This window comes from Cynocephalus volans, chromosome 3, assembly GCF_027409185.1.
Source record: "Cynocephalus volans isolate mCynVol1 chromosome 3, mCynVol1.pri, whole genome shotgun sequence".
Classification (NCBI taxonomy): domain Eukaryota; kingdom Metazoa; phylum Chordata; class Mammalia; order Dermoptera; family Cynocephalidae; genus Cynocephalus; species Cynocephalus volans.
In genome coordinates, this window is record NC_084462.1 from 43,300,973 (window position 1) to 43,315,099 (window position 14,127).

The window sequence follows — 14,127 nt, forward strand, 5'->3', positions numbered from 1 at the left end:
TTTTAGGATGTATTAGGTTAAAAAACAATTTTTTTTTTTCCTGTGGTCTGTAAAAATTCCAACATATGTAGGACATATATTAAGTGATCTTGATAAATCGTGTTTTCATAAGACAAAAGTCCATTCTGAACTTTTAGTTTTACATGAACTTTGTAGTTTATAAGAATTAAGCAACACATTCTGTGAAAAATTTGGAGACACCTCAGCACTGTATAAATATTATTTCCTAAAACAGTTCCAAAAACTTCTAAATTGACTGATTTCTGGAAGGGGGAAAAAAAAAAAAACTACAATAATCTATTTGCTACATGCCTTCTAAGTCACAGACTTTTTTCACTGGCCTCAGATCTTGCATTAGGCCAATGGTCAGTTCTTGTGGCTCTCATCCCACTGGCATTCCTGGGCACTGGGCAAAATGGGGACAAGAACTGCTTCCCCACATGCAGGCCACTCCTGGAAGCCAGAAATTTCACGTAGAAGATAAATTGATCAGACCTAATACCTATGATTAAAATGCTTTCTTCTTATAAAAGTCACCCTTAATTTTGTTTTTTATTATGAAAGAGAAAAAATCATTGTTTTTCACACATATACAAAAGATGAGTTATGTGATTAAACACTCTTGTATCACTTAGAAAAATGTCATTTAGTTCTAGAACATATTATAGCAGCTGGGTTCTCTTAGAAAAATTTATGAGGCAGAAAACTATAGTTAAAATAATACTGTGGAGAGCAGAAATTTCAGTTAAGAAGGAGCTGCTAACAAAACCTATAAAATGTAACATTTTTAGGTAAGCTATACATGTATCATTTGAATTTCTAAAATCATTTAATATAAACTGCACAGAGCACACAATGGTAGTATCACTTTTATCTGTTTAGAGAAAATGAAGGTATTGTATCTGCATTGGTCTAAACTAAAAGAAAAATGTACAGTACCTATCTACTACGTGACTTAAAGGCAGGCAAGAACACTTTAACAAAGCACTTTGCTGCCATCTACTGGTAAGGAACAGACATGTGTTACTAATGTTTCCATTTTGACAGATGATGCTGAGCCCTCAAGTCACTCAAATCTGTTTCAGATACCTTGCTTCTCTAAAGTAGACTAGATGAAGACAGGCATGAAATCTAAAAGATCCTCTCCTATTCAAATGAAACAATAAATCTTGCCAAGAGGTCATTTCTAATCAATACCTGGACAGTTAACTGCTTGCAGACATTCCCTCTTTCTTAACCTGTGAGTGAAATTTAATACCTTCTTTCACTTCTCCCACCTTTCACTCACCACAGGTACCTTTAAAGGTGCCAGCCAACATCTTATTTGCATCCTATACTTGTTCTATTTGACAGTAAAATTAAAATTATGTTACACGAAATTGCACTTGAATCTTTGGTTTCCACTTTATCTTTTTTAGGTTTTACTTACATTTTGGTGCTATACTGAGCTAAGAAAAAGCATAGATTAACACACACAACAACAATCTTGCTTAATCTCAGTAAAAATCATTCAAATGAATTAAGTGAGCACACGCTGGGAACACAGCACAGAATGAAGAGCTGTAATATAATAACAAATGACATTTGTATCTTTACTGCCCTCAAGAAATTAATAACAAAATAGGAGATTCTAAAGCAAATGAAGATACAAACAAAATTTAAGGATTATTAGACAATGCAATAAGATAAGAAAAAGATCTCATTCTTCATAGCAACAGAAACTACAAAACAGAGAGAAAATCAGGGAGTAATGTGCAAGGCACGTGCAATCAAAACAACTTTGCTTGGGGCCGAGCCCGTGGCGCACACGGGAGAGTGCGACGCTGGGAGCGCGGGGACGCTCCCGCCGCGGGTTCGGATCCTATATGGGAATGGCCGGTGCACTCACTGGTTGAGTGCCGGTCACGAAAAAGACAAAAAAAAAAAAAAAAAAAAACAACTTTGCTTGAACTGAACTCACTTCATCTGTCTGCTCAAATGTCCTTTCATCAAAAAAGCCCTCCCTGAACACTTCATCTAATACAGCAACCCCACCAAACTTGTTACTTTGTCCCTTTAGCAAATGCCACACCCCCCCGTAAAACTTATTTTTAAACAAGCTGTAGCATAATCTCAAAAATCCATTTAATTCTACAAAAAATATTTAAATATATATAAATTTTTTAAAAATTCCCTATGAATATGGTTTCTTTTTTTATAACAGTTTTATTAAGGTAAAATAAAATTCACTCATTTTAAGTGTAAAGATTGATGAGCTTAGATAATTATGTACAGTCATGTAACTACCACCACAGTTAAAATATAGAACATTTCCATCACCTCAAAAAGTCCCTTCATGCCTCTTTACAGTCAATTCCCTTCCCAGATTCTGGGCCCAGGCAAACCACTGGTCCAATAAAGTTTTCCCTTTCCTGGAATTTTTTATAAATTGAATCATATATGTAGACTTTTGTGTTTGACTTAGTTCACTTTGCATGATTTTTTAAAAATACTTCCATGTTGTGCATTCTGATTGTTCAACCCTTTGTATTGCTGAACAGTGTTCCATAACATGGACATATAATTTTTTATCTATTCATGAGCAGATGAACATTTGGATATTTGTAATTTGAGGCTATTTGAATAATGCTACTATGAACATTCACGTACAAATGAATGTGTGTGGGATATATGTTTTCATTTCACTTGCATTAATAGTAGAGAACTGCTGGGTCATATGTTAGATGCACGTTAAACTTTATAAGAAACTGCCAAACTGTTAGTTTATAAGTGGCTATACCATTTTACATTCTCACCAGCTATATATGAGAGTTCCAGTTGTTCCACATCTTGGCACTTTAGTAATTTTAATTTTACCCATTCTAGAGAGAGTAAAATAGTGTCTTATTGTACTTTTAATTTATATTTCCCTAATGCCTAGTAATAGTGGCCTTATTCATTTCCTTTCTTTTGTGAATTATCTGTTCACATATTTACTCATTTTTAATTGAGTAAAATCTCCTCACTGTTGAATTGTAAGAATTTCTTCATATATTCTGGATATAAGTCCTTTGTCAGATATGTTTTGTAAGTATTTTCTCCTAGTTTGTTGCTTGCTTTTTCATTTTCTATACTGTGTTTTAAAGAGCAAAATTTTAAATTTTTATATAATCCATTATTTTTTTCTTTAATAGTTTGTGTTTTTTGTGTCCTGTTTAAGAAACCTTTGCCCAACACAATGCCACAAAGTTTTTCTGTTTTTTTCTATGAATTTTTCACTTTTAACTTTTACATTTAGGTCAATGATAACTTTTACATTTAGGTCAATGATACGCTGCTAGTTAATTTTTGTGTACAGTATTTTTGTGAAGTATTTTCCACTTGGCTATCTATTTGTTCCAGCACAATTTGTTAAAAAGACTATTTTTTCCAATGATTTAGAGCCTTCGCTGAAAATCAATTTACCCATAAATTTTCTGAACACTGCTTTGATCTGACCCGCTGATCTAAAAGTCTATCCACACACCAATACCAAACTGTATTGACTATTGTTAGCTTTATAGTAAGTTTTGGTAGCCAGTAGTGTAAGTCTTCCAACCTTTTTAAAAATTATTTTGGCTACTGAATTTTAGAATCAGCTTGTCAATTTCTTCAAATAAGCCTGCTGGAATTTTGATTGGAACTCCACTGACTCTAAAGATTGCAATCTCCCCCAAATGATCAAAATAATATTGATTATTCCAAACCATAAACATGAAATACTTCACTATTTATTTACGTCTTCAATTCCCCTCAGCAATGTTTTGTAGTTTTCAGTGTATACGTCATGCACATCTTTCATTAAATTTATTCCTAAGTATTCTAAATTTTATTGCTATTATAATGAATTAAAATTTTATTTTCCAGGTATTAACTGCTGGTAGAGAGAAAGAAAACTGATTTTTGTATATTGACCTGTGCATCCTGTAATCCAGCGAAATTCACTTTTTAGATCTAGCACATATTCATAGATTTCTTAAAATTTTCTACATGCACAACTATGTTCTCTGAAAATAGTTTCACTTCTTCCTTTCCAATTTATGACTCTCAATTATTGTTCTTCCCTTATTTCAATGGCTAGAACCTACAGTAAAATGCTGAATAAAAGTCGTAAAAGCACTTAGCTTGGTCTTGTTCCTGATAGAGGAAAAGCATTCAGTAGTTCACTACTGAGTATGATATAAGCTGTACCTTTTTAAAGATGCTCTTCCTTAGGTTTTAGAAGTTATATCTGCTTCTGGTTTGTTCAGTCTTTATCATGAATATGTACTTAATATCATCATGTGTATTTTCTGCATCTATTGAAATGATCACTTATTATTTATCTTTTACTCTATTAATATGATAAATTACTCCCCTATTGATTTAATGTTAAACAAACTTTGCCTTCCTGAGAAAAACTCTACCTGGGCATGATGTAATATTCTTTTTTATGTACTGATGGATTGGATTTGCTAGTATTTTGTTAAGGATTTTTATATCTATTGTCATGAAGGATATTGGTCTGTAGTCTTCTTTTCTTGCCATGTCTTTGGTTTTGTTACCAGGGCAACACAAGCCTCATAAAATAAGTTTGGATATGTTCTCTCCTATATTTTTCTCAAAGAGTTTGTACAGGATTTTTATTATTTACTCCTTTAATATTTGAAATAATTCAATAGAGAAGCCAGGTGGATCTAAAGTTTTCTTAGTGGAAAGTTTTAGTTATGAACTAAATTTCTTAAATCAGTATAGGGCTATTATTCTATTTTCTTCTTGGGTCACTCTTAGCAATGTGTGTCTTTCAAGGAACCTGTCCATTTCTCCTAAATGACACAAAGGTTGCTATGATCAGAATATGTGACCCTCCAAATATCATGTGGAAGCCTGATCCCCAGTGTGGCAGTGTTGAGAGGTGGGGCCTTTGGGAGGTGATTGGATCTTGAGGGCTCTGCCCTCATGAATGCATTAATCCATTCATGGATTAATGGATGAATGGGTTATCAAAGGAGTGGCATTAGTAGCTTTATAAGAAAAGCAAGTGAGCATTGTAAGCAAGCGCTCTTCACCCTCCTCACATGTGATGCCCTGCACTGCCTCAGGAGATTCTGCAGAGAATCTCCACCAAGAAGGCCTTTACCAGTCCAAGGCCCCTCAACTTTGGACTTCTCAGCCTCCAAAACTAAGAAATAAATTTCATTTCTTTATAAATTACCCAGTTTCAGGTTTTCTATTATTAGCAACAAAAAACAGACTAATACAAATGTGCTCATTATATTCCTTATTATCTTTTTGATGTCTATAGGATCTGTAGTGACATTCCTTTCTTTGTTCTTGATATTCATTATGTCTTTTTTTTCTTCATCAGACTAGCTAGAGATTTATGAATTTTGTTGATCTTTTCAAAGAACTAGTTTTTGTTTTTAATTTCATCAATTTTCTTTATCATTTGCCCATTTTCAATTCCACTGATTTCAGTTATTGTCTTGGTTATTTCATTCCTATGTTTACTTTGGGTTTAATTTAATTCTAGTAGTATATAGAAACTATTTCTATATAGCTCTTTCTCTTTCCCCTCATCTGGTGCTACTACTGTCATATATATTTCATCCTTATGTTATAAGCCCAATAATAGTTTACAATTATTGTTTTGTGTTTTCTTTTGAGAGATGAGGAAAAAATATATTCCTACCTTCTGTGGCAGAACTAAAAGGTAAGAAAAACAGCACTCCCTATAACAACTACTGTCATCATGATGAGACTTTCAGTTTTAATTCTATACATTTTTTAAAAATTATACATAATTGTAATCACATTCTAATTAACCTTTTCTCTATATTTGGGCACTGATAATGCCTCCATTTAAAAAATTATATATAACAAGGGAGGAAATTTTTATACAGAAAATATTTCCTGCTTTTAAGGACTGTTTCCTTGGGATAAATTAATAGAAGTAGATTTATTGGGCAAAAGGAGCTACCATTTTTAAGGCTCAAATACATACTACCAAACTGCTTTCAAAAGTGCTCTCACAAATTCCCATCAAAGTGCCTGTTTCACCACATTTGGGATTATCATTTGTAAAGTCTTTTGTTTTTGAAAAGCTAAAGATAGTTCTCAACATTCTTAGGTGGATTTTGGATAATTTCTTTCATCTCTCTTATTTATGTTCATGTGTTTCACCAAAAGGATTTTGCCTACTTTACTGACAGTAAACCCGAGATGCTTCTCAGGTTCCTCTGGGGATTTGCTTTATAGACTTACCTTCTAGAGCTTTAGACAATAGCCCTCCAGGCCAATTTGCATAAACACTGAATTTGAAGATAAACAAATGCACTAAGATACAGTCTTTTCATGTTATTTTCTTGAAATGTTCGACATGATCTTAGAATTTTTAAGAAGGTTCAAAATGGCAAAATGAAAATAACAATGGGTGCCTTACAATTCCCATCCTTGTATAGACTGCCCTTACAACTCCAACAGCACACTTACCTGGTTGGAAAGATTACCAGAATTTTTACAAATGTACTATTATTCCACTTACGTTTAAAATCTCAAATATTTTTGGACATTATAATACCCTAAGTTGTCATCGTTTTGAAGCAGGATGTTTTAAAGTAAAGAAGCAAACTCTTACCTGCACAGGACCATGTTTTACATCTCTGCTGCCCAATGAGGGCAGCAGCCACTAGCCACATGTGGCTATTGAACACTTAAAAACGTGGCTGGTGTGACTGTGGAACTGAATTTATTTAATTTAACTAAAATTTAAATAGCCACGCACACTAAGGACAGCATGGATTTAGATTAAACTAGAAAGAGAACTTCATTTTTGTTTTCCTTTTGGAGTATAGAGTACCAGTTACCCAACTCGAACTCACTCATTTTCTCAACAAAACTGGACTTCTCCTATAGCAGCAGCCAGAGATGCTCCTGCCAGGCTTCCCATGGTCCTGTCACTCTCATTGAATCACTGCCACAGGTACCCTCTTAGCTCTGAGTTTTCCTAGTTCTGTGTGATCACTCATGGGTGGTTTTATTGTCCAGGTGTATGGATTTGACATTGGTAAAATATGACCCCTTAAGACTCGTATACTTAAGATAATTTCTAGTTGGTGAGTATCTTGTATTAAATATCTACGTCCCATTTTTGAAACTGCATCTGGTTAACTTTCCCCTGCTCCTCTCCTAATCTTCACCTTTTTGATAAATGACAACTCTTTCCTTCCTGATCCTCAGGCCAAAAACCTCAGTTAATCTTGATTGTTTTCATTCCCACCTCATATCTCACCTGCTCTTCTTGCCTTAGGAGTTGGGCCCTTGTCATATGTTCACATACTGTAACCAGTGAACTTTCTAAAACACATATCTGTGCTTCTCCCATTCCTCCCTGTCAGATGTTTTGACGACTCACCAATGTTCCTAGAATAAATTACTGGATATGCTCTAATCATACTAAACATTTTTTAGTTCCTAAAACCAAAAGCGCTCCCTCTCTCCTTCAACTTTTCGCATGTGCTGTCCCAAGTGTCTGGAATAATTCTGCACTTCCATCCTTCCAGCCCCCCATCCCTACCTCACCTTCCATCATCTCCACTCAAAAGCACTTTTCCTGGGAAGCTTTCCTTGCCATCCCCACCTCACCCCAGCAGACAGTGAGGACCTTATGATACACGGCACTTAACTCACTGTTGGAACTGCCTTGCTTTCCTATGGCAATACAGAATCATAGTTAAGAAGATGGTTTGAGTCCCAGCTCCACTATCTATGAGGTACATGACCTCAGGTGAATTACGTACTCTTCTGAGGCTTGGTTTTCTCAGTGCAAAAACTGATGATACTTAGAACCCTTGTGGACATATTGGGAGGAATCTGGCACATATTAAATGCTCAATAATGTTGGCTATAAATCTATCCACCATTAGACTGTGAAGTGTCAAAGGCTAGCACTATGTTTGCTCATTTCTGTATCTCGGTGCCAAGCCCAGGGCCTGGCATATATTAAGCACTAACTAAATATTTGCTGAATAAATGATTTACAGAGGACCAGCTGGCCACCTCATCTATCTATATGAATTCTCACTCTCTCTCTCTCTCACACACACACACACACACACACACACACACACACACACACACCCAAAAACACAAAGAGCAAGCGGGGGGAGAAAGAGAGGGACACAGGGTTGGGGAGGGAAAAGTGAACCCTTTTTTTTATGCGGTATCTCACTCACTTTCCCTATTTATTCATTCATTCATTCATTCATTCATTCATTTATTTATTTATACTTTAAAAGATGACCGGTAAGGGAATCTTAACTCTTGACTTGGTGGTGTCAGCACCATGCTCAGCCAGTGAGCAAACCGACCATCCCTATATAGGGATCCGAACCCATGGCCTTGGTGTTATCAGCACCACACTCTCCCGAGTGAGCTACGGGCCAGCCCTCACTTTCCCAATTTAAATCTTTGACTTCATTTCAGCTTACTGTCTATCACAAAATAAGCTTATTAACAGGAGGGGCCAATCTGACTGGAAGTTTACAAGCTCTTAAAGAAACTACATGGTTTTGAAAAGAGCAGGTATGATGAATTCAGGCAACCTTCTAATCTCACCATAAGGCTGGCCCATTTTCAATCAATATCTTTTGATAAAAGAAAGGACTAGTCTTGTCTCTGTAAGACTGGGGAATAATAACCGTAGACAACCGGTGTTAAGTTTTCTTCCTCGTTGGGAGCAAAATGGTATGGGTTGTACCCTCAAGAAGCTTCAAGACTAATTGGAGTTATCGACATTAAATAGAAAACTATAAAATAGTTCATTATGCTTGTGATAGGTACTATAGGTGTTATACTATAAAGGTACAGGGAACAATAATTTCACATTACAGAAGGATAACAACATACAGGGAACAACAGTATCATGTAACAGGACCATAAATAAGGACCTTGTCTGAGCTAGTGTGGCTGGTAAGTGAGATTTGAGGGAGATGTAGGCATGAGCAGGGTAAAGGGGGCAGGAGTGGAGTGCAAATAAAAGTAAACCAGGCACGTCCTGGGCAAAAGCCCCCAAGCTCAGTGACTCTGAAAGAATGCAGAGGGGCTGTGGCTCAAAGCTGAAGTGTAAGAGGAGCCAGACATTGCAGGGCCATGTGGAGCACACATTAAGAACCCTGAATATTATCCTAAGAGAAATGGAAAACCACTGATGGATTTTAAAAAGGAAATATTTTAATTTTCATTTTTAACAGATCACATTTTTTGGAGGTTGGGTGGAAGGGGGCAAGAATGGAGGCAGAGGGCCGAGCCCGTGGCGCACTCGGGAGAGTGCGGCGCTGGGAGCGCAGCGACGCTCCTGCCGCGGATTCGGATCCTATATAGGAATGGCCGGTGCACTCACTGGCTGAGTGCTGGTCACGAAAAAGACCAAAAAAAAAAAAAAAAAAAAAAAAAAAGAATGGAGGCAGGGATGGAGGATACCATCACAGCAGTCCTGGTGAGGAACAACGTTTCCTTGCCCGAGCGGGGCAGGGCCACCAGTGAAAACAAGGGAAAAGATTTGACAAATATTTAGGAGGCAGAATCAGCAAGTCTTAATGACTGGTTGTGTTGGAGGTGAGGAGAAAGGATTCTAGAATTCTGCCTGGCATAACAAACCTAGGCTGTGCTGACATTTACTAAGAATGAACATGGTGGGAGCAGCAGCTTGTGCTGTCCTGGCCACGTCTATGAGCCACGAGAGTGCAGGAGCTGAACAGAGAGTTGGACACACTGGCCTAGAGATCAGAAGCCAGGTCTAGACTAAATACAGAACACATCTAAGCATCCCATATGGCCTTGAGAGAAAGGGACAGAGGGGTTTTCCTCTCCAACTAGTTTTTCCAAAGTGGTTCATAATGTGCTAGGAAAAACATTCTCTGAATCTCCTATTCTATCAGGGTAAAGCGAGCAGGTGAAAGGTGCTATACAAGAACAAATGAAGGGCTTCTTCAAAATATTTTCTGTTGTTTTAAAAAGATACCAAAACTTGTTACACAGCAATAGTAATTAAGACAGTATTATACTGACCCAGGGATACTACATAGAAACTCAGAAATGAAACCACATATATATGAAAACTTGTTATCTGACCTGGCAGTGCACAGCAATGAGGAAAGAAGGAACAATTTAGGCTATCTTTATGAAAAAAAAAAAAGGTGAAATTATACCCAACCACCACATATTATACATAATACCAATTCTGGATTGATTAAAGACCTAAACGCCACAAAACTTTTTAGAAGAAAAGATATGCAAATAATGACCCTGCAAAATGATGCATTTCCTAAACAAGACACAAAAGGCACAAACCATAAAGCAAAAGAAAAATATAATTCACCTACATTAAAATGCAGATTTCTGCCCAACAACAAAAACAGTATCAAGAATGTGAAAAAAACTACAAATTGGGGGAAAGTGACTGTTTCAATATAAAATAGTAACGGAGAATATACAAACAATTCCTACAGGTCAATAAGAAAAAGACTAAAGGCAGTGTTGCAATATTTTGTTACTCATATGTCATTTTGGTTAAAAAAAAAAAATTAAAAAATAGGCAAGCATATCACACAGGGGCGGAGCAAACCATTTGGTAATACACTGCTGGCAAAGAAGGGGGAATGGGCACTATCCCACCTGGTCAGTACAGACCTAAGTGATTACAACCTCAAAAATTAGGAAACTGGAGGACAATTTCAATATCCATCCAAAAAAATTTGACTTGGCGACTGCACTTCTAGGAATTATTCAAGACGTAAACTCTCAACATATGCTAAAAAAAAAAAATCAGTCAAAGACATTCTCTGTAATACTGTTTTTAGTAGCAGAAAAAAGAAAACAACTTAAAATGTCCAACAACAGGGGTAAGTGACATATATTTCATGAAATACAGTCATAAACTGACAAGGAACGATCACTAAGCTAACTGTTACATGAAAAAATCAAGATACAGAACAGAACATTTAACAAGGGGGAGCAGGCTAGAAGATAGAGGACGGAAAAATATTTATGCCTATATGCACAGACTATCTATGCAGGAGAAAAAAGAAATCAATGAAAGTGTTGGCCTCTGGGAAGAAAACGAAGGGACTGAGGCCGAAGAATAGATATTTCCCCTTCATTAAACAGTCTATAGTAGCTTTAATTTGGTTTTTAACCATGTATGCATTACCTTCTCAAAAAATAAAATTTCCTGCTGAGAAAATTTTAGCCATTCTTAATAAGTTAAAGAGAATGGTTAAACAAATGGTAGTGTATCCATGTTAATGCTATTAGATTCAATAGTTGAAAAGAATACAGTAAATCTCGATATATTAACACAGAATTGGTTCAAGGTTTCTTTCTCAGGTTATGAATGTATTCTAACCTTGACTGTGGTGATGGATGCCCAGCTCTGTGAATATGCTAAAAGCCACTGAACTGTATACTTTAAATGAGTGAATTGTATGCTATGTGAATTAAACCTAAATGAAGCTGTTAAAAATATATATACGTGTATATACACACGCATATACGAAGGTACTTCAAAAAATTCATGGAAAGATTTGTATTATCTTTTAACTTTATTTTTCCCCAAACTTTCTGAAGTACTCATAAATATACAGAGAGAACAGGGTTCAGAAACTATAGCCCACAAGTCAAATCTGGCCCTTTATTTGTTTTTTTTTCCCTCCCCCCCCACCACTTGTTCTTATAAATAAAGTTTTATTGGAACACAGCCACACCCAATAGTTTACATACTATATGTGGCTGCTTTGATGCTACAACAGCAGAGTTAAGTAGTTACAACAAAGACAGTAGGGCCCACAAAGCCTAAAATATTTACTATCTGGCCTTTTACAGAAAAAGTTTGCAGACTCCTGATATTAAAAAAACCTTTAAGTCATATAGTTGAGTAAAAAACAGTTGCAGAATTATTCAGTCAGTATCATTTATGTTCAAAAACCACACACAAGTTCTGTGAGTACATGTACAGTATTAGCAAATGATCTAGAAGGATAAGCACCAAACCAAACTCATACCCATGGTTACTTCCACACTGTGGCAGGAAGACAAGGACTGGAAGTCGTTCAAAGGGGATTTTGGCTTTATTTGTAATTTATTTGAAGAACTGTTTTATTTGTTTTAAGGAGACAATATTCATGTATCACCTGAACAACTGAACCTTTCTAAAATTTTTCTTTTTCTTTCTTTTTTTTTTAAAGTGTGGCTGGTGAAAGCGCAAAATAACAGGACTATGTGGAATAAAAACTGAGCTCTGATCTTGGTCTTCATCTTACTAAGCACTGCCAGAATTTTACGTGTTCTGATCCTATACCCACCTTTTAGTTTTTTCAGATCTTTTTCCTGGCATTCTGCTTAGGTTTCCCCTTTACTAACTTCAGAACTAAGGTTTTCAAGTTGTGAAGTGAAGTGACATGGAGGACAGCTACAAAGCATGCCCAGGCCTGTGAATTTCTTGTGCTGTCAACTATTCAGGACTATAATTCCCATTTCAGGGTCCCTGGGACACTCCTAGTCTGAGGTTTAGCATCACTTGCAATTAGTCCATGCTCATAGCCTCCATATTCACACATTCACATATTTCACAAGACCCTCATGGAACTGTGGGACTTCTAACATTTTTCTGCACTTCAGAAATGCAAGTAAGTTTGGATAGTCTTATAACAAAGTGTGCCTCAGGAATGAGACTAAATCACTGCTAACGAGCAATTCAGGCCCTAGAAGGGCACGTGTGTAACTTGAGTCCTAACCAAGCTGCTTTACACCATCGTTTACAGAGATAACATGAGTATAAATAATAAAATATATATAATCCATCTTTAGGAAAATAAAGTAAGTTGAAATTCAATAGAAGGAAAAAGCAAATTAGTGTAGGATGATTATTAGTTTAAAAACCTTATGGGAATGAACAGTTTATCCAAAGCAAAAACATAAAATGTCAAATGTAGTCTCTGACTGCATATATTTATACAAAATTAGACCTCATAACCAATCTTTTTGTAAGGTATCCAGAAACTATGTACAGTTCTGGAAAAGGCAATAATAATAACAATATTCTAAAATAATAATAATAAAAGCAAGCATACAAAACAAAAAGAGAAGTAAGTTCAAAGGACAGGGTATCATTAGGGCCATGATGTTAAAAGGGATCTGTGCTACTGCTTTCTGCTTGAGCAATTATCAACAGCAGAAACCTGTGCAATTCTCTAATTGTAGGTACCACCACCACTTCTGCTTCTGACTTGAAAGCAAATGGACAGCCTGAAGAAGGGTTGCTCAGCTGAAATAAACTGGCTGTATAAAAACTATAGTTACAGGCAGACAAAAAGGTCCATTCACCAAACTGATCTTTTAAACAATCTGGTTTTAAACAAAATTTAGCGTAATTATAACAAGTCTTCACAAAGGAGGGAGAATAAAATGTTGAGTATTAACAAAAGAGAAGCATTAAAAATTACACAGATGTGTGCACACACTTAAAATGAAATATCATTTCATTTTAAGTTTCTCCTTGGGAAAAAAGGTTTGCTTCTAGTAAACTCACCTCCATGTTCTAGAAATACTCGAACACATCTTTCCTTTCCTCTTGCTGCAGAGAAATGAAGCAGGGTCCAGCCATTAGCATCTCGGCCATTTGGAGAATAGCCTTGTTCTAACATCTTTCTTACTGTGTGAACATCCCCAGCAGCCACCGCAGCCTGAATCTGCAATTCTTCCTGGAGTTCAGGGTTCCTTCGACAATGGTGGTGTAACATCCTAGCTGAGTCCACTTTTTACAAAGGATTCATTAGGTCACAGGGATCAGCCTTTAAGGGAAGGGAGAATATGAAATTAAGAATGCTTGGCTCCTGATACTGTGTCCATTAAATATCACAGAATTTTCCCAATAAACTTTGGCAATGACAGTTCATACTACTAGTTAACATGTATTTGTTAAGATCAAAACTTTCAATAATTTCCCTAAGACTACGAACAATTTCAAAAGGAAAGCCAGGCATAAACCTCTAAATTCCTAAAACAGAAAATTTCTTTTGCCGCCTTTTGAAAACTCAAAGCAAACAACCTATGGACACAATGGCATTATTTTAG

At 36.1% G+C, this 14,127-nt stretch overlaps 1 protein-coding gene across 1 annotated transcript in view; it reads right to left on the minus strand.

Moving 5' to 3' along the window:
* ASB7 (ankyrin repeat and SOCS box containing 7) overlaps positions 1-13,793 on the minus strand; it is a 28,822-nt gene extending 15,029 nt beyond the window's left edge. Inside the window, exon 1 of the mRNA XM_063091833.1 lies at positions 13,583-13,793. Within this exon, the coding sequence (XP_062947903.1) occupies positions 13,583-13,793 (211 nt within the window). The remainder of the gene's footprint in view (positions 1-13,582) is intronic.
* Between the last annotated feature and the right edge of the window lie 334 nt (positions 13,794-14,127).